At 63.8% G+C, this 20,567-nt stretch overlaps 1 protein-coding gene across 5 annotated transcripts in view; it reads right to left on the bottom strand.

Annotated features, from left to right (window-relative positions):
* The window catches only part of GRAMD4 (GRAM domain containing 4), a 72,396-nt gene extending 52,740 nt beyond the window's left edge, over window positions 1–19,656 (bottom strand). Inside the window, exon 1 of one of the 5 annotated variants that reach the window (XM_053896037.1) lies at window positions 19,458–19,656. In XM_053896037.1, the coding sequence (XP_053752012.1) occupies window positions 19,458–19,486 (29 nt within the window). In that variant the 5' untranslated portion in view covers window positions 19,487–19,656. Of the gene's footprint in view, window positions 1–2,659; window positions 2,683–6,955; window positions 7,176–7,217; window positions 7,368–18,035; window positions 18,142–19,457 lie in introns of those variants that run through there. The other 4 variants (XM_053896041.1, XM_053896039.1, XM_053896040.1 and 1 more) reach the window with 4 other exon arrangements.
* Window positions 19,657–20,567: the final 911 nt, after the last annotated feature.

The raw sequence follows: 20,567 nt of genomic DNA, 5'->3' as shown, positions 1-20,567 counted from the left end.
CCCAGTCCAGGCCTCGAGGGGTGGCAGCTGGGTCCCAGTAGGGAGCTGTGTCCGCAGGCACGACCAGAGTGGGCCCCAGGCGTGCAGCAGGCTGGACCGCAGGCCTGGCGGCGGGGAAGCGGCAGGCTATGTGGCTGAAGGGCGTGTGGCAGACGGGAGGCGGGGGGTGGGGGGGGTGGGGGTGGGGGGGGGGACAGGGCCTGAGCGCTGTCTGCTCTGTGTCACCGCGAGTGCAAGAGCGGCACCCTCACCTTACAAGGAAGACTTGGCCCAGAGCCATGCAGCAAGGGAGGGGCAGCGCCCCCGTTCCCGGCCAGGCCAGCAGCTATGCCTCGCCCCTTCTCTCCACCTCTGCCCTCCCCCTTGGGGTTCAGGCCAGAGGAGTCCCCACGCACACGTCCTCTTTCCCACCCCATCTGCTCACAAACACCCTCCCTGCCTCTCTCTGGGTGCCGTGCGACTTTCAGGGGCCACAGACGCCTCCTGCTCCAGGAAGCCCTCCCTGAAGTCCTCATCCACAGGTGTCTCTCGGTCCAGGCACACGGGCCCTGGGACACCTGGGCTCACACACCTGAGTGAACGTGCACACGTACACCGCCTTGCACCCCCGCCTTGTGCACATCCACTCTGCCTCTGAAGCCCAGCACGCACGGCCTCTGTGGTTCTCCACGCCCAGCAGCCCGTCTCCCGACCCCCCTCCACCCACAGACTGCAACTCAGCAGGCAAATCAGAGCCTTTTTGGTCCCAGGAGCACACGGGTGCTGCCTTCCCGGGGGAAGGAATCGAACGCAGGTAAAGCAGAAGGGACGGGTGGCCGGGAGGGAAACGAACAGAAGGGGAACCAGACACACCGGCCTGAGCGTACCAGGCCACCAGCTCCACACCCGAGGACCCGAGCGGCAAAGGTGCCCCCGTGCAGAAACGAGGCTGCGGCGGACCCCGCCCTGCTGGGCGGACAAGGCAAGCCTGGGATGCTGCACGTGGGGGACACCTTCTGTCCCCCTTGACGGTGACCTACGGTCCCGCCACTGAGAGACCAGGAGGAGGAGGCAGCATCTGGGGGACACCTGCGGGCACCGTTCTCAAGCTGGAACCAGACGTGGATCAGTCCATTTCACGGCCACTCGAGAAGGAATGATGCCAGCACCGCAGGGCCCGCCCGTCCGCAGGGCCCTTCCACAACCTGCTTCTGTAAACAGCGAACGTTCCCCGGTGCCTTTCGGGTTAAGATGGGCTTTGCGCTCGATCTACAGGGAGAAGGCAGCACTGGGGGAGCAAGAGGGGCCCGGGGTCCTCCTGCATCGCTCCCGAAGGGGGGCCCCTCCTGGGAAAAGGCTTCCAAGGTCACTTTTCTGCAAAGGGCATTAAAACCTCAACCGTGCATTTGCTTCGGCTCCAACAAACGGGACAGGATCCGTCGGCCCGCGTGGCCGTGACGCCAGATGGAGCTGATCTGAGGCAATGCTCTCGTCTCCTTCCACAGAGAACACGGGGGGTGGCGGTGGGTGGGGGGGAACAATATCCGAAAGCACAACGATGAGGAAAACGGCTCAAAGTCTGAAAAGCCATCGCATCCCCAGGCTCCAGAATCAGTAACACGACCACTAACACCCAGGCCCCGCCACTGGGTCCAGGGCGCTCCCGAGCACGAATGTCCAGCTCCCATCTGTGGACCCAGCTTCCAAACGCCGACGTGTCCTATGCGGGGGCTTCTCCCCAAATCTCGTGCCGTCCCAACCCCAGACCCCACATCTCGGTCGGCTTTGTCCCCACACTCCCTCTGTGACAGCCCCCTCCCGGAGACCCCCCTCCTGCTTGACGGCCCTGCCTCCTCGGGGCTCTGGGGGCAGCATAGCAGGTGCCGGAACCCTGGCCCACCCACCAGGCCCACCCTGTGGAGCTCACCTTCCCAACTCACCCCTGTGCCCCCTCCCCCCCCACCCTGCTTCTCTTCAGTTCCGGCACAGCTGATAAGGGCCTGCGCCCTGCAGCTCCTCTGTCCCACATCAGCTTCGCCTGCCCTCAGAGGAAGTCACAGATGCACCACTCCCTCACGTCCCCATCGGACCACAGGGGCTCCTCCTGCCCCAGGGGGGCCCCACCGCTCAGCCGACCGGACCCCAGCGACCCGGGCCTCCTCGGGCAGCCAGAATCGAGCACCTGCAAATCAGACCAGTAACCAGCATTTCATCTCTTGAGGTCGGGGGCCGGGGAGCCACTTAAAGGGTCCCGTCAGGATGCGGGCCAGAGGATGTCCAGCACCTTCCATGACTGGAATCCCCAGGCAGCAGCAGCTGAGGAGCGAGAGGACCCCTCCGGCCCCTCCACGGCCACAGCCCTGGCCTCGGCTTACCGGAGCAGAAGACACCCCAACTTCTGGCTAGAATTCCCGCCAAAGTTCGGCCCAGAAAAAGGGTCTATTGCCAAACCCTGAACCAGAAAAACGCAGCTGATCGGAACAGGCTGCCTTCGCACCTGAGAGGCAGCCCGTGCGAGCAGAGAACAGGCAGAAACCCACATTCCACGCGAACTTGCCCTCAAACAGGAACCTGCACCGCACTGGTTTCTGTCCTCCTTACGACGCTGCGGGCAGGTCGCAGCAAACGTGAGAGACGCCACTCAGCAGAGCCCCTCAGGTCCAGGGGAGGCCCCGCTCACCGCATCACCTCGTCCCCACCCGCCGTGGGGCTCCCGCCACAGCCTGGCTCCGCGAAGGCCCTTCCGCCAGGACCCGCGCCGCCCGTGCCCACGTGGCACAGCCACAGGGCCGCCCCGGTCCAGCTTCCGGCACCAAGCTCCGCGATCCCAACGGAGAGCCCCCGTCCCGACCAGGGTCCAAAGGTCTGGCGGTGGATTCCCGGGGGAGGGCAGGCCTCACCGAGAGCGGCAGGCTCCTCGGAGACCTGGCCGATCCGGACTGACGGGTTGGCACAGCCCAGGAGGGTGGTTTCCCATCCTGCCGGGGACAGCAGCTGACACGATCCCGCAGCCTCGAGACCTCGGGGACAGTGGGAAAGGCTCAAGGGAACAACAGAAGGCCGCCTGCTCGGGCCTGACCCCCAGGTCGCAAAAGGAAACAAGATCCGGTCAACTGGTTCGCTGGGAAGACAAGGGCCGTCGGCAGCCCCCACCTCACTCACCGCTCGGCCCGGCTCCACCCACACAGAAGGCGGTCAGAGTCCCTCTGCTGTGACACAGCTGACCCTGCCGGAAAGGCCGGCCAGGGTCACTCAGCCCCAGCACACCCACACCGACAGACACTGAGAGCCCCGGGCTCCACCGGGCCATTTAACCGGTCGGACTCCCAGCCTGGGTCCCCGCTCCACGTCCCCCCCCCCCCCCCCCCCGACAGTTCAGGAAGAAGCAGCGGGGAGGAACCTGCAGGTACGTGACCCCTGACCTCGCCCCCGGAGGGCTGCACCTGCGCACAAGCATTCCACAGCCTCCACCAACTGCCTTCGGATAAAGTCCATCCACCTGCTGCACTGGGTCCGCATTCCAACCAAGGAGAACACGGGGGTGGCCGGGCCCTCTCTGCAGGACCGCAGGCTCATGCCGACCCACTGCGAGGCCCGGACCGGGCTCGGTCCTTTCCAGCTCCTTGGGAGAGCCCACCATGGGGACAGAGGGAGAAGGAGCGCCAGATGTAAGGACAGGAGAGCCGGAGGGGCCGGCTCGCCCGCTGGCTGTGGACACTAGCCACAGTCGCCACCTCCGTGCGGCCCCTCGAAAGGTGCAGGGGCCCCTCGATGATTCCTGATGGCTTGTGGGGGGCAGCCGCCAGGGCGGTCTGGGCAGGGGTGTGGGTATGGGGGGGTGGGGGTCAACACAGGACAGGGCGGCCAACCCTGGCCAGGGGCTGAGCTGCCTGACGGGAGCCTGTTTTCCTCTCCAGGTCCTCCACGCGGGGACCCCACCACCTTCACGACCCGGTGTCAGGGGCACAGCCAGCACCTACCCCGAGGCTGTAAGACAAGGGTCCCAAGGGTAGGGAAACCCCTCGATAAAGGCAGGTTCACAGCGCAGGACACCGAGGTCAGAAGAGGTACCACTCTCCAAGGCAACCACAAGAAAACCCTGTCCTGAAGGCCAGTTCCCCCCACGTCACCGCCAGGGTTGTTCTGGAAACCCGAGGCATTCAGCCCAAAGGCAGGGTCTCCCCACTTGGTGCCCCTCTGCCCCCTCACTTCCCAGGAGCCTGCCAACAGCCTGGTCACGTCCCTCGGCTGCAGGGCAGGTTCTTCTGGGCCTGGTCTGCCGGCCACACGCAGGGAGGGGCTCACAACCCCCATCCCTCAATGCTTCGCCTCATGGGGGCCCCCTCCCGGCCCCAGGACACCCCCAGGGTCGCGGGGGGCTCCGATCTTCCCCTTCACCGCAGGGTGGCCCCAGCCTCAGGGGCCCCTCTCCCATCCCAGGCCGTTCCCACACCTGAAACTTCTGGAAACACCTGCCGTCAGCGGGGCTTACCCCACCACCACCAGAGGCTCCTCACTCCCCCACCTCCCTCACCCCAGCTCTCCTCTGGCCACCTCTGGCCTCTCCCCTGTGCCCCACCCGTCCTGAGCACACCCTGTCCCTCACACCTGGGTGCTTTCATACCTGCCCCAGCCAAGAATGCTCCTCAGGTGTCGCCTCCCCAGCCCCCGCTCTGCCCAGACCACTTCTACCTTCAAGGTTCAGCCACAAGAAGAGGGTCAGGGAGGAGGGACACCCCCGGGCAGATGTCCGGCCCTACCGACACAAGACAGTGTGGTGCGGGCCCAAGAAAGGCCTCCCCCAGGAAACGGGCAACCCGGGAGCTGATCTCCCGCTGGGAGAACCTTGTTACTCGGGGGTTATCATCAAGGTCCGTCCCCGCTCCTGCTTTGCTGGCGAGCTCGAGGGCACCTCTCACGTTGGAAATAACTGAGTGAACAGACAAGAGGGTGCTGCGTGACTGCTGCGGGCGGCTCCAAGGGCCAGGATTCCTCCAGGTCTGTGAGCCTGGGGCCCCGAAAAGAGAAAAAGATCCGGCCCACAAGTCTCCCTTCCTAAAGGTCTCTCCCAGCCCCATACACGCTACCCCAGAAACTCAGCCCCACACCTGCCTCCCCAGCAAAGGGTGCTCCACGCGGCCCCCAAGCTGCCTTCTGCAAGCGGCAGGGGAGCCCCCCATGAGAGGCGCTCAAGGAACATTCCCTAAATGGACAAGAGCGGCAAATTCCCCTCCTCATCCAACCTCACCCACCCCAGCACCTCACACCAAGGCTGTCACAGCCAGAAGGGCCTGTTCAGCTTCTGGCTTCAGCTGAGGTTTGAGGGGGGTGGGGGGGGAAGCTGGGCAGGTGGGAAGCCGGCCATGGATCACCAGCCAGGATTCACGAGGATTCTGTAAACACTTCCGGAAGGTTACCTTTCGCTGCTGGTAAATGAAAGGCTCTGCAAACCACATAACCGTCAGCAAGGCTTGCAGGTTCCTTAAGGAGACACGCTATTTCCAAGCCTTTGAGACAACAGTGTAGATAAAATCAACTCCTTTTATGTTTTTTGTTAAAATGGCTTCTTTTGAGAAAACCTACACGGAGAGATTTCTCATCTAGGTTATTCTGGTGCTCGAAAATAATCACGGAGTAGGGTTTCTCTCTCCTAATTACACAGAATTTAGGACAAAACATTCATGTAGGTGATTCTGAAATACTTTATAAATGGGTCATAACAGGCTCTTTTTATCCCCAGCATGTTTGGGACGCAGCAGGGCCAGCCTCTACGCGCAGGGGAACGGGCCACAGGCTGGTCCCCACAGACAGAAGGCACGCGAGTCAGTGACGCTCAAGATGGAAATCCCGCTCCGAATTCGGGGCTCTTGCAGGTGTAACTGACGTGGTTCCCAATCGGAATGGTAAAAAGATCCCGGAGAGAACATGAACCTGGTTGTGAATGACCGTGTAAGCTCTAAGCGAGGCCACGGCTGACCTTTCTTGCTACGACTCAGGGCCAGCAACTCACCCAGCAATCACACAATTAGGCAGCCAACTATTGAGAAAACACACTCTTGCCTAACTTAAAAGGAAGCTCATCTGTCAACTAAGTCTGCTGGCGGGAGGACGGGGAGGTGGCCTCACGCCCCAGGTCAAGGGTCCCGGGGGAGGGGGGGGGGGGGACTCAGGTGGGCAGGCATCACCTCCTCAAGCACGCCGAAATGCCCTCAGCCAAGTGGTGGGGACTCTTGGATGAGGGATATGGTCCCTGCTCCCCGGTGGGGCCCGCACTTATGGGCAAGGTCCTAATGTGCCAATGCCACCTGACAGTTCCTCTGTCCCTCTGTGGCCACAGCTAACTGTAGAGTGCCGGGGGTGGGGGGGTGGGGGGGCGGGGAGTAGGGACAGGACACAGACCTCTCTGGGGTGTGTAAGCTGGGACACCAGCAACGACTCTGGCAGCACAGGCTGCACTCAGATTTGGTGAGAGTTGGTAAACCCGCAGTCCACTTTCTGACACAGCAGTAAGGTTAATGTGTTTTAGGTCTGGGATCAGAGCACGTAGGACAAAGAGGGATTCCACAGTCACACGCTGGGAAGAGGGAGGACGCAGTGACCTGCCTCGGGGCCTGTCCGTTCTGGGGCCCCTGCCTTCTCCGGCTGCTTCTCTAAACGAGACCCCGGACCCCTGGCTGTGCTGGGACAGACACCGTGGGCTCTCCCTGCCAACCTCTCAGGCCCATCCCTGCCCGGCCACGGCCCCTCTCCTGTGCGCCTGGCCCGCACTTGGTTCTAAGCCCTGGGTTTCTTCCCTCCTCTGCCCCTGCCAAGCCGCACCCCACCCCCACCCCAGGCCCCTCAGGAGGAGCAGCCCGCAGACACCCACCGACCAGGCATACGGGCGGCAACCCCCGGCCTAGGCCACACACGCACAGAACTACGGCGCCCCAGCCCCAGGAGCGCCACCTGCTCGGACGGGGGCCCCCCCCCACACCTCCAGCACCTCCTCGGCTCTCTGCCAGAAGACAAGGGGTCCTGCAGCTCCAGGGGGACGCAGAGCAGACACAAAGGGCTGGACCCGGGGCTGCATGGGTCACGCTCCAGACTCTGCCCTTCCTGCCTCTGGGAGGAACCCAGAGGCCTGTTCAGGCCACCAAGGCTGATGCAGACGTGCCAAGGCCCTGGGTGACAGTGGCCTCTCTAATCACCCAGCCTCGCATCTCTCTGGCTGTGTGATCTTTCCTGAGCCACCTCACCTCTCTGTGCCGGCCCCTCCAGCTCTCAAATGGGGCCATTAGCGAAGGAGACCACGGGTGTGAGACCTGGGCCCCCGCGGCAAGCTCCAGAGTCCCCGTTACCACCATCGGGCGGCATTTCTGTGCGAGCCTTCCTGCTCCAAGTGCCCGTCCTCCCGTTCTTTAGGGTTCCTGCCCCACCCCCAGCAAAGCTCCCGCCCCCTCAGAAGCGGTGACACAGGCTCCAGGGGCAGGGACGGCCCAGATTAGCGAGGCCTCCCTGGCCCCGCCCCGCTCCGCCCCCAGGGCCTCCGCTCCAGGCACCGCCCCCTGGGCTGGCTCAGCCTCCAGAGGGCAGAGCGCGACCAGACCGAGCCAGACCCCAGACAGCACCCTCCAGCAGATCCCGCCCCGCTGGCTCCGAGTGAGACAGCAAAGGCAGGGCAGGGAGCATCATGGTCGGCCCCTGGCCTCCCAGCGCTCGCTGGCCAGGTGCGGCAGGCACCTGCAAAGATGGCCCGAGCCCGAGCCCCCCCTCAAGGAGCTCACGGTCCAGCGGGGGAGACCCACGTCCTCTGATGGAGGGTCAGGTGACAGGGAAGAATCTGACACCCCGGCTTTCCCGACAGGGTTGGGGAGGTCCGTGCAGAGCCGGGGGGCCCTCGGCACACACACACACACATGAAGAGGGGAGGTCACCCCGAAAGCAGAGTTTAGGGTCCCCCTGAGGCCCGCAGCGGGTAACAAATAGGACAACTTCAACCCTGTAAAACACCTAAATGGGCCCAAAAGGTGTGGCAGTTGGGACACAGCCAAGGGCACGGGTCCCGGGGGCAGCCACTTACCATGACCTTTCCAACCCCACTTACTCATCTGCAGAGTGGGGACCGTGAGGCCACAGCCAGGTTTGTTGTGGGGGGTGTCACCCACCCACTCACCCTCTCCCGGGGTGCCCTGCCCCCCCCCACCAGACCGGCAGGACAGCATGCTGTCCACGCATGGGCCACGTGAGGTGGGGACCCCGGCATCCAAGACTCCCTCCCCCAGGAGGCTCCGGGCCTCCCCAAAGATGGCAGCAACTCTGCCAGAGGGTCAAGGACCCCGGGACCAGGGCTGCAGCTCCGGAAGGATTCCTCTGGAGCACCAGGGAGGCTGGAAAAACCTCCCCACTCACGGAGCACCTGCTGTGTGCCCAGCCCCCACCCAGCATGTGGCCCACCTGCGGTCCCTGCCCTGGGTCGGCAGGAGCTCTGCTCTGGAGGAGAGGTCAGTCACCAGCCCCACGCCTCCTAGCGGAGCCGGGACCCGGGCAGAGGAAAGGCTTTAGCACCAGCCAGGCCTGGGCCACAGCTAGGCTCTGCCCAGTCTGTCCCCTCCTCTCAGGACGAGCAAAGCCCAACCTGTGTGACAGTGGTGTGGGGCTCGGGAGCCTGACGAAGGACCCTGGGGAGAGGAAGGGGCCGTTTCAAGAACTGCAGCCACCCACCTCCCCGCCACGGGAGCATCTGAAGAGTGCCCACTCCCGGAACACGGCAGGTGGCTACGAGCTGTGGAAGATCAGGCGTGGGGCTTTTCAAAGCAGAGAAACTGGCTGGCGAGGGGCCACGTCTCCCCTTTTCTGGCCCAGCCCGCAGACAGAAGCATGAATCCCCCGCTTCCCAAGAACCAGGCGGGCCCGCCTCTCACAAACGTTAGCCGACCTCCACATCCAGGAGCCCCACCACGTCCCTTCTCGACACTGTGCCTTCCCAGCACCACCGGGGAGATGCCCAGCGGCACCTCGCGCTCCCCCCGCCATCAGACTCCCCCGCCATCATGCCAGGCAGTCATGAGGCTTCCTGGGCCTCCCTCCCGGTCTGGCAGCGGCCGGGGGTTGCTGGGGCTGATCTCCCCGGGCACGCGGTGGTGCCCATCTGCCGCCGACACCTGCCGGGCCCCTCCTGACCACCACGGACCCCTTGCCTCTAGGCTCTCCCAGCAGGGACACGGACGGCCCCTCCTGCCTTGCCTTCCCCTCCAGTCCTCACTACAATCCCACCAGCGGCCAGCAGCTCCGCCCAGCCTGGATGCCCAGGGCTTTCTGGTGGTTGAGTCACATCTCACTTCCTCTCCAGCCAGCTCAGCAGCAGCGAAGTCACGTTCTCCGCAGCCTCCGGTGTTTGGCGGGCTGGGCCCTGCTCTAAGGACCAGGAAATCTCGCTCCTTCGCTTCTGCCTTCTGGTCCAGCACCTCTGGGTCCTTACCGCTACCCTCCTCCTCCACACCAGCCCGCACACCACCTCCGTCTCGCACGCGCCTGCACGCACACACTCAGATGCTTACGCTTGCTTGAACTTCCTCGTGGAATGCTCGCGACACGATGCACACTCCTCCCTGCATTCTCAAGCATGGGCTGTTGAACAGAGGCTCTCTCTCCGTTCCGACCCAGGATGCGCCCAGCGTGCCTGCTCTACGCTCTGCCAATACGACACCCTGGTCGCCCATCGGGCACACCGCCGGGGAAAGACACGCGTTGTCCTCCTGTCCAGCAGGGACTCCGACCTTCCTCTCTGGATGGAACGAGAAAGGGGCTGCAGCTCCCGGACACCCGACCTGGGTGCTGACGCCAGCAGACGGCCCCCACGACACGCCCACAGGGGCCTGGAAGGGGCGCACGGCTCAGCCTCAACCGGCCGGCACCAGGCGGCGATGCCCCTCGGGACAGCTGGGCACCCCTCCACCCCGCCCCCACATGTGACCCTCACACTTCTGCTTCCTGGACGCAGGGTTCGTGAGATCATCCACGCACCTCGCTGCCACAGGGCACCCCCGTCAGGGGGTGGGTTTTGTGGGAACCCTGCAGGTCGCTGGTGAGCCTGGTGCTTCTAAGAGTGAGACTCTGAGTCTTGTGATAATAAACGTTTGGACCAGAGGCCGGGCCGGCATCACCCCCAGAGCAGAGCTGACTGTGCCTGTCACACGGGACCCAGCAGACCCACAAACGTCAACCCAGAAAGAAGCAGGGATGCAGGTGTGGCACAGCAAGGATCTGGGAGGGGGACCCCAGCGGGGGAGCCAGGCCAGCAGGGAGACACAGGCAGCGGGACCACGGCACGCCGGCCCCACATCAGGCCCCAGGAGCCTCACTCCCAGGAAGAGCCGCTCGGGCATAAGAGCACCCCCCCCCCAGCCCCACAGAGCCCCCGCTCAGTGAGCCCCTGGCCAGTTCCACCAGCCTCCTTAGATGCCCCCCAGGGGACCAGGGGAGACTGGAGCCCCCACACCACAGCAGGGAGACAGGAGCTTTGAGAAGGCCCAGATGGGAGGCCCAGGCAGCTGGCCACACATCCCGCAGCACCCCCGGCACGGCCCGGCCCCAGCAGATGGGGGCACGTGCCGGCCGGATCTCCAGGAGCCTTGCACGGAGCTGACCTTTGGTAAGCTGCCCCCACAGGCCCCCACCAGAGCGGGCCCAGGGGAGGGCAGAATGCTGGCTGGAGGCCTAGCCCGGCCTACAGCCCCTCCTCACTCCTCCCCGGCCTAAATCCCCCGTGTCCCTCCAAATGGGCTCCTGTGGCCCCTTCTCACCCCGCCAGGGGTCCTCCTGACCCCCAGGCGGGGCGGGCTGTTGTCCCGCGGCCCCCACCTCGCTCGTCCCGCCCGCCACGTGCTCCTGGAGGCAGCGGCCTCGCTCCCCAGCACAGAGCAGGTCCTTCTCGGCAGGTGAGAAGGCACGGACGGGCACGGGGCACAGGCACCACGCTGTGGGCCGGGCAGGTGGCCGGAGCCCCCCCAGGTCCCCGGCGGGAGCTCTCCCGAGAGCGAGAAAACAAGACCGGCTCCTCTGAGGCCCCAACAGCCTGCGTGGGAAAGGGCACAGGGCCGCTGCAGATGGTGTGGGGGCACGGCGCTCCCGCCCACCTGTGCGCCGCCCCAAGCGACAGTCACCCTCGCTGCCCTACTCACCGTGTCCTTCCCGCTGTCCTGCCCCGTTTTCTCTCGAGGACAGCCACCGTGCCAGCCTTCGTCCGAGCCTGCCCCACCGGCCGCTGCTCTCTTCGGAAACCCCCCGACCCGGGGCCGCGCGCGGGCCCACTGAGCGCTGGGAGCCGGGCGCCCGGCCCAGGCATGCAGGCACCCCGCTCCAGGGCACCACCCCCTCCCCAGCCCTCCTCCTCCTCCCCCCCCCCCCCGGGAGCCTTCCTCCCCGCCAAAGAGACCCGCACGCACGTGTGCAGACAGCCCCTCTGTGGAAACGGAAGCCAACGCGGAGCCTCACGTCTCTCGTTTCCAGAAAGGAAACTGCCCTCGGGGCCCTGCTGCTCAGGGGTGCTCTTGCGAGGGCCGCCCCTGCTCAGGTGTGAGTTCAGACGCGGGGAGGAGCCAGGCCCCACCGGGATCTCAGCCCAAGAGCTGCACGGGGTCCCCCGCAGCCTTCCTCCTCATGCTGCTGGAGCCAGACCTCTGGGCTGTGTGCACTGAGCCCCGCTTCCAGATTGCAAAGGGAGGCCGAGTCTGTGTGCCCTGCACCCGCGGGGCGGGCTGACCAGGCGCAGCCGGAGGCCCCAGCTCCCCTCTCCCCACCTCCCTGCAGGCCGCGGGCCTTCTTAGAGATGCGCCGCGCCGTGAGCCCCCTGCAGCCTGAGTTCTGACGGCACGCCAGCGGCCCCGCGGAGAAGCAGCCGGACGCGCAGGCTGCATCCAGGCCCACAGAGCTGCCTCCCACGGCCCGGGATAGCCATCCTGGTCCCGCTCTGCACGCCGACTGGAATGGGCCAATTAAGGAAATGGATGGCAAAATGGGGAGCCCGGTTCCCACCGCGGGATGGAAATGTCTTGATCAGCGAGGGGAGGAGGCCAGAAGGACCCACGTGGTTACGAGGGGACTGTATCAGCAGGATGAGCTCACATTTCACTTAACAGGGACACAGATGGCTACTCGCCGAAGTCGTCGGAGTCCTGGGCACATCCAGAGTTAGAGGGCCTGAGTCTCCTGCCCTGCCATCTCCAGCGTGCGGACCAACGAATCCCACGGCAACAAGTGTACCAGCACCCGCCCCCGCGCCCTACCCCCCTCTCCTGTGCATGGAACCCGGCTCCTTGGAGAACCCGCGGACCGCAGGGCTGGGGCGGGGCGGGTGTGCCAGAGAGGGAGGACCAGCTCGCACCCCACCGGGTGGGGCCGAAGCTGGAGCAGGCCCCCCAACAAAGTACGAAACTCGAAACCTAAAATCAGGCCTGAGTCCCTGATGACCTAAGACGAACAAGGGACACCTGGGGGGGGCTCCGTCGCAGACGCATCCGACTCTTGATTTCAGCTCAGGTCATCATAATGATCTCACAGTTCGTGAGTTCGAGCCCCGCATGGGGCAACAGTCTGGAGCCTGCTTGGGATTCTGTCTCTCCTCTCTCTGTCTCTCTGTCTCTCCAAACAAATAAAATTTTTTAAAATGTTTTTTAATTAAAAAAAAAAAAAAGACCGAATAAATTAGTGAATGGGGTTTGGAGACAAGTCTCCCCCAGCAGAGGATTCCAAACACGGTCCGCAGATACTCGGTCCTGGGGCAGCTGGGGCTGAACCCCTCCCTCCAAGAGGGCCACACACACGGGCTCCCCCCTAGAGGGCAGCGTGGACAGGGGTGGGGGTGGGGGAGCCTCAGCCAGGTGACCGAGGCGGACACCTCGGGGATCAGTCAGGCCGACGGCAGGCGCCCTGATGGGGCGGGACGAGGAGGGCCCTTCACCTGTGGGCTTCCTCCCAAACTGGGACCCCAGTCCAAAACACCCAAATTCCAACTGTCTAAACATTCCAATGTAGAGGGATCCTACAGTATTCCTAATACTTCTCAAGCCTTCAGGATCATCAAAAACAAGAAAAACTGAGAAACCCAGCCTGGACGGGCCTCAAGAGACATGAAAACGAATTTACACAATATCCTGGATGGGATCCTGGGAAAGAAAAAAGATTTGGGGTAAGAACTAAGGCTGAGTAAACTGCGGACTTTAGTTAATAATGTGTCAACATTGGTTCGTTAATTCTAACAATGTTTTCACACCAACTAACATTACCAACAAGAGAAACCGTAGACAGGACTATGTGGAAATCTCTGCGTTATCTCCGCAATTCTTCTGTGTACCTAAAACTACCTTTCAAAATACAGTCCATTAAAACCACCACCACCAACATGCCGCCCAGGGCGGGATGGGTCACTCGGTGTCACTCGGCAGGGCACCCCGACACCCGCAGCCAGACCAGGCCCTGCCCTTGAGACGCTCCAGAGGACACGAGCAGTGAAGTTTCAAAGCCAAGTGACCCTACCATAATCATCAAGGAGCAGAAACGGTGGGGATGTCAGGGAGAGAGCCTCATGGACCCACGGCCACACAACCCCCCACCTGTAAGCATTCACTCCCAGATGCCGCCCCAGAGAATGACGGAAGGCAGGGCCCCTGTCCTCCCGGCAGCTCAGGAGGCAGGTGGGTAAACAGGCAAGCACACGCAGGGTGACTAGCACGGGGGCCCATGAGGTCCTAACCCCGCAGGAAGGGGAAAGCCAGGAAGGCTTCCTGGAGAAGGCAGGGATGCTACTGGCTCAAGGTCCCGGTGCACAGCGGGCAAGCTCGAAGCGTTCTCAGACAGCCATAGCAACCAGGGGGGCACCTGGTGAGGCGAGCTGAGCCCCCTGAGGTTCTGAGAAAGGGGGTCCGGGGCCGCTCGGGGCCACGCTTCAGAAGAGCGATCCACAGCTACACGATGCCACGCAGACGGAAACGCAGCGTGCTAAGATGAGCAGACCCCCGGTGGGGGCCGGGGGTGAGCAGTGACTAGCTGCTAAGGGACCCGGGAGGATCCCCGGGTGACAAAAACGCTCGGAAATTTGACTCGTGGTGGTGGTTGTGCAATGCAAAACCTCGGTGAATCGCGCACCTGTAAGATATGCAAATTGCACCTCGGGAAAGACATTGCAAAAACAGACGCCTCTCTGCCTGCCCAGCCCCGCCTCCCCCAGCCAGCCTCCCAGGACTGAAGCTCCTTGCGCGTGGAGCCCCCTCGGCCCCCCAGGGCCGAGCGAGGCGCCCAAGCCCGGGGCTCACCGTGGGGAGCGTATCCATCCACCCACTCGTTTCTGCAAGCTCACAGACCCAACAGGAGGAGGCAAGAACAGAGTCGGGAGGGATGCAGCGAGGCCTGCTAAGTGATCAGAGGCCTCTCTGGCCAGGGGAAGGGAGCAGGGATGTGTCAGACGCAGGGCTCAGCCACCCTGGAGCAGCCCTGCAGGCAGCCTGGGCAGAAGGGGGCCGAGAGGGCGGGTGGGTCAGAATGGGGGCTGCGTGCCTCTCGGTCCCAGGGCGGGCGCAGAAGTGCCCCCCACCTGCACGCCATACTGGCAGGACCAGGGAGGGACTCCTGCCTCCTCAAGCCACGTGCTCACCCCAGACAGCCCCAAGCCCCTGCCCACAGGGGGACGGGCTAGAAGCAGGGCCCCTTCCACGGATCAGGGGGAACCCGACCCCGAGAGAGGGTGAGCTGTTCCCCCCACAAACGCCAAGACCCTGGACGGGGCCCAACACGTCTGGTTTCTCTCACCCACAGCTCAACCGGGGTTTGGGGGCATACAGGAGTTCTGGGTACGCCTGCCCTTCCCTGCCCCTCATCCCGAAGGAGCAGGAACCGAGCACAGTGCTTTATAGTTTGTGAGCATGCCCCACTTCAGAGAGGCGATACGGCTCCCATCCCGTGTCACGTACCTTTCCCCCCAGATCCGGTCTGAGTGCTGCACAACACGGCCACTCAACACCAGCCAGTGCTGGAGATGGGGAGCACCTGCCCACCCCCACCGCTTCCCCCCTCCTCCGTGGAGAAGCTGGCCGGGCCTTCCTGTGTGCTCTCAAACCCCCCACCCCCGGCTTCTATATTCTACACCAACACCCTCGTTTACAGGTGACCTAGCTGAGGCCCAGGGAGGTTAGGCACCTTGCTCAAGAACACACAACGGCTGAATCACAACTTTTCTCTACCGAACCCCCCTGCTGCAGGTTAGGAACAGAGACCACCGGTTCAAACGTGGCTCTGCCACTCACCAGCTCGTGGCCTGCACCTCAGAGAGGCTGTGACAAAGGTCAATCATATAAAGCGTCCAGAAGGCTGTCAGGCCTGGGGTTGGGGACGCTCTTGCTATTGGCACATGTCTGAGAGCAGAGATTTCCTACCCTGATCCTAAACGTGCTGCTCACGTGTCTCTCACGAACCCCCAGAAAGAGCACGGCCTTAGGGGCCAAACAACTCAAACTCCCATCCGCCCTCCGCTACCTAGCTAAATGGGGTCTCAGGCCAGCCCCACCGCCTCTGTGCCTTAGTTTCTCTCAAGGCACAACGTGGCGAGAACACCTGGGCCAACGTCTGGCACAGCGGAGTGATTTCTAGGACTGTTACTAATGGTTTTTGGTTTTTGTTTTTTTCATAGGCCAGTGCTTCCTGTCTTCTGGCTTTACCACAGGGGACTTTGATCACAGGGCTTAAACATAATCACTACCCAGTCACAACTCAAACGCCCAGCAATCTCAACAATAGCCCTCAGATGGCGACTGTCATTAGTGGAGAATTATGGGCCCAGAGTCTCCACCCACCCCTCCCCGCAGGCCACACGCAGACACTAAAGGCCAAAAGAACATGGTTTTCTCTAATTAGGGAAACCCTCATTTTCTTCCCCCACCTCTGTTTATAACAGAAGTCAGAGCAACCTGCCTTTGAGTTCTCAAGTTAACCGATTACATTTCTTCCTCGGCAGCCGGCTCCGAACCCGGGGCTGGGCTAGGCTGGGCCTGAAACAAACCAGCCACTAAACGACCACCACCTGGGGCGCCTGGGTGGCTCAGTCGGTTAATCGTCCACTTCGGCTCAGGTCATGATCTTGGGCTTTGTGAGTCTGAGCCCCGCGTCGGTCTCTGTGCTGACAGCTCGGAGCCTGGAGCTGCTTCGGATTCTGTGTCTCCCTCTCTCTACCCACCCCCCTCAAAAAATAAATAAACATTAAGAAAAAAAAATTAAACGACCATCACCTTCGGGGACCCAGGCCTCCTCCCACGTCCACCAGCCACACCTAACTGTTGAGGACTTGAACTCTTACCCTCTCTACGTGGGGTATCTGCTAGATTCTGCCCCGGATGGAGACCCAGTGAGAGTCCCCACTGCTATGCCACCGAAAAGCCAAGGAGAAAAGATCTGAAGCCGCTGCGATCCCAAAGACCCTGCAAACAGGCTTTCAGCTCCCCACCCCAAAGGCCTTCCCTCAAGCGCCATGTGAGTGGACAAATCCTCATCGAGCGGCTTCCCACCGACACCCCTGTCCGTGCTGAGCAAACAGAAGCTGCTTCCCCAGCAAGTACATCTGTATTCCTCCCACTACTCACTTCCACGGCCCACGTCTCATCTCCCCCGATTCATTTTCAAATTCTTCAGGCACGGGGACGCCCCACCACATCCCCCGATGCCGTCAGAGCTCCCCCAGGGCAGCAAGCGCACACAAAAATGGTCTCCTGTCCTCCTGACAACACGTAGCAGCCGCCCGCAAGGGGAGGAGGCAGAAACTCAGAGAAGGAGTAACCCTAACAGGTGCTCCCGAATCACTCAGGTCCCCGGCACGGCCACTAGGCAGGAGCCCCCGCCTCCTGACACGAAGAGGGCCAAATACCAGAGGCGAGGGGCCAGGCGCCCACGTGAGGGGAAGCCTACCAGCACCCCAGAGAGGAGCAGCTGGCTGGAGGCATACGGCTCCAGGATGGAAACCCCATGCCCGCACACAGCTGGTGCAGCTCGAGCTTCCAGAGGGAAACACCCAGACCAGAATTTGTAGAGAGCTGGAAGAGGTCCACCGGGGCCCACGAGGTGACAGGGTCCCCGATGGCACAACACTAACAGGGGTCACACCGTGGACACATCAAGGGAGCCCTCTGTTCTCCGATTACACGGATCCCGTCAAGACCGGCCTGGGTTTGGTGCTGGCGTCTGTCACATCTGTAACGTCGCCGTTACAGAGAAGATGGGCTGCAGGCTCGAGCCTCCCCTGGCAACGGGGCTCGCTGGGATCTGATAGCACTTTGTCTCATTGTGCCTGAGCTAGTATTCTATTCTGTTCTGTTGGACAGCAAAAATGGTGATTCAGGAAAAACGGGCCCGATTCTCTTCCTCGGTTCTAGTTGGTGAAGGTGAGGCCTAGGGAGGGCAGGGAAAGCGGAGGTCACACGGAGCTGGCAACCGCCAGTCTCCTGACACCCACTCCTGGCTGGACTTGACCGATAAGAGGCGGGCGAGGAGGGGGGCCTTGCGGCCCGCCAGTCTCGAGAGAGACCACCTGGTTCTTCCTCCCTGAGGGGTTCCCCGCCCGCCTCTGTAGAAGACACAGAGTAACTGGGCTGCCCAGGGCCACAGCAAACTGACCACGACTTTGAAACTTTCCCCAATCAGTTTCCAGGAAATGCCTTTCCCGAGTGCAAGCAGACAGACGTTCCCAAGGACAGACCCTGCTCGTCCCCAGGCCGCACCACTGGGACAGCCACACCCTACCAGCCAGGGCAGCTGAGAGGGAAGAAGGGCCAAGGAGGTGGGGGCTCCCATCCTAAGGCCCTGAAGACCCCTACCTCTCCCATCCCTGGGAACAGGCTGGCATCCCCTGCCCCCACCAGGAGTCCAGCACCGTCCAGGCTATGGAGGTTCAAGGCCCCTGCCCAATGGCCACAAAGTACTACAGAAGGATCAACACCACGGCCACGGCAGGGAGAAGGCCAGCCAGGCCAGGCCCCCTCCCTACACCTGGCAGGCGGCTTTCCAGGGTGTGCAGCAGGAAGGAGGACCAGGTTTACCTAGCTCCCGGATCTGAGGTGTCCCAGGTGACAGCCGTGGGATGTGCTTCCACCCAGCACGAGGCAGGGCCAACAGCTCAAACACACTCACCCAGCCGGACAGCGTGTCCTCGAACGGGTCCGGGAGACAAGTGGGACAGTCAGAGAAGCTGTGGCTGCTTGGGAGCAGAGGGCACTGCCAGCCTCACCCGGGTGTCCTGATCTCTGCCCTGGGTGTGCCTGGCCAGTGAAAGGCCTGCATCACCTCATCTAATCCTCTTACCAGCCCCCCTCTCCCTTTACTGGGGGGGTGGGGGGGGGAGAAACTGAGGCACAGGGAGGCTCAAAGCCTTCTTGCCCAAGGTCATGGAGCAGGTGCACCATGGAAAGACTCCAAAGTCCTCTGTTAACTACCATGTAGCCCTGTCCCTTTCCATCCCGCCAGGCTCAGACTTAAAACAACCTCCAGAGCTGGGCCACTATGGGGGATGAGACTCAGCAAGTCTCAAATTTTGCATGTGGGAGAGGCTCAGAACTCTGTATTTCCTCCCCAACCTGCACAAGGAAGGCAAGAAGAGAACCCCATCCCGCAAAAGATCTCCCCAGAGCTGAATTTTCCCTGCCTCTGGAAATTTGGGGCTGGCAGCAGGCCCGAGATGAACCTGCCTTGGGGGGTGGGGGGGGGGTTCCACCGAGGTCTCCAAGCCTGTGGGGCCTGCTGCCCCTCCCACCACAGATCCACTGTCAGGGGCAGGTGCGCCCGCCCACCCGTCTCTGGCTCTCCCTCCTCCCCAGTTGTAGGCCTGGACAGGGGTGCTGGCCCAGTTCTGAGCCGTGGGGACCCCAGGCTGGGGGCCGCCACACTCCACTCCACCTCCTGGCCTGCAGGCGGCCCTGGGTCCCAGCAGAGCCCCACGAGCTAGAAGTCACAAACAAAGGGAGAGTAAACAGGGCAGAAAGAGGGGCGTAGGGAGGGGGCGAGTGGCCACAACTTTTTGGTGGGGTCGTTTCTGGGGTCGCACGGACCGCCGGGGTCGAGGGCTCCCACCTCCTCCCCTGTGCGCCCAGGGAGTGGATCGGAGGACGACCTCCCTGTCCCCACTTGGCCTCAGCGACCCCCGACCCGGCGACCAGCAGCACCCCAGCCCGGGCCCCGCGCCCCCTAGGCGTCCTCCGCTCCCAGGCCGGCCGGGAGCCGCGGGGCGCGCGCAGGGGGCGGGAGGGGGGGGGGGGGTGGCCGTGACGCGCGCTCCGGAGCCGCGCGGGACCTGGGGGCGTGTGTGCGGGGCGCGCCCGCGCGTGGCCCTTCCCGCAGGGGCGCCGGCCCCGGGCGCGCGGATGAGCGTGGCCGAGCGGGCCGGGTCGTGTCTCGGCCGGCCCGTGCCCGGAGCGTGTCTGTGTGTCCGCGAGGTCCGTGTGGGCGTCCGCGCGCGCGCCGCTTACCCTGCGCGGAGATCGGGGCCAACTCTCATTCACCCGCTGCGCGGCGCCCCCCTCGCCAGCCGCCCGGCCGCGCTGCACCTGCCGCCCGCCCGGGAGCCCAGCGGCGCCGGGGAGCCCGGAGGAGGCGGCCCCGCGGGTCCCGGCCACGAGCGCGGAGGCGGCGGCGGCGGCAGCGGCGGCGGCGGCGGCGCCAGGTCGCGCGCTCGCGTCCCGCTGCGCGGAGTCTGCGCGCCCCCGGCCCGGCCTGCGCAGCCGCCGCCCCGCCCCGCGCCCCGCCCCGTACGCCGCCCCGCCCCGCGCCCGGCCCCGCCCAGCGCGCTACCCCGCCCCACCCGGCGCGGCCCGCTCCGGGGCCCACGGGGATGCGCCGGCCCCGGGGGGTCCGCGCGCGCGCGCGCGCGCGAGCTCGATCACGCGGCGCCACCTTTGTTTGGGTGACCCACGTGCGCGCCCGCCACCTGCGCCCGCGCGCACGCGCAGCGGCTCTTCCGTACCGAGGCCCGCCAATCTCGGCCGCGGCCACGCGCTCCCGCGCTTCCGTCACGGCGGAAGCCTCGGGTACAGCCACGCACGGGCACGCACGCTGCTGTCACCTGCCCGAGGCCCGCGCGCGGGACAGCCAGGGGACTCGCGGGGCCCGCCGGTGGTTCTGAGATGGTGACTGCTGCCCGTCATGACCCGCCTCCCATCGGGAAACCCCACAGTGTGCACCCCCTCTAGACTGCCAACACCTCGCAGGGGCTCCCCCTATGCCCAGGGGTGCTATCCAGCCTCAGAATCTGGGCCTCTGGGCTGGCCCCCAGCTTCTCCGAATCTCGCCTTTGTCATTGAAGGGAGCCCTGCCGCCACCTGCACACTCACACCACACAACGGGGCAGGGCAGCAGAAGAGGGGTCCCACTCAAAGCGCTCCTGCCCCTGGTCTGGGACACGCCCCTCCCCCGGGAGAAACCTGCCCCGACCTGCGCCCCAGGACCCAAAGCTGTCAAGCTCACAGTACAGTGCTCCATGGACAGGTAGAGAATAACCCTCAGAACCCCAGGCCCTTACTCCAGGTTGGGGGTACCCCTATCAGCTCCCCACCGGGGTCTAACCAGGACATGGCTATAGG

This window comes from Panthera pardus, unplaced genomic scaffold (assembly GCF_024362965.1).
Source record: "Panthera pardus isolate Hobbes unplaced genomic scaffold, ASM2436296v1 HiC_scaffold_6, whole genome shotgun sequence".
NCBI classification, from domain to species: Eukaryota; Metazoa; Chordata; class Mammalia; order Carnivora; family Felidae; genus Panthera; species Panthera pardus.
The sequence above is the reverse complement of the archived record's forward strand: the minus strand, read 5'-3'. Positions and strand labels throughout refer to the sequence as shown.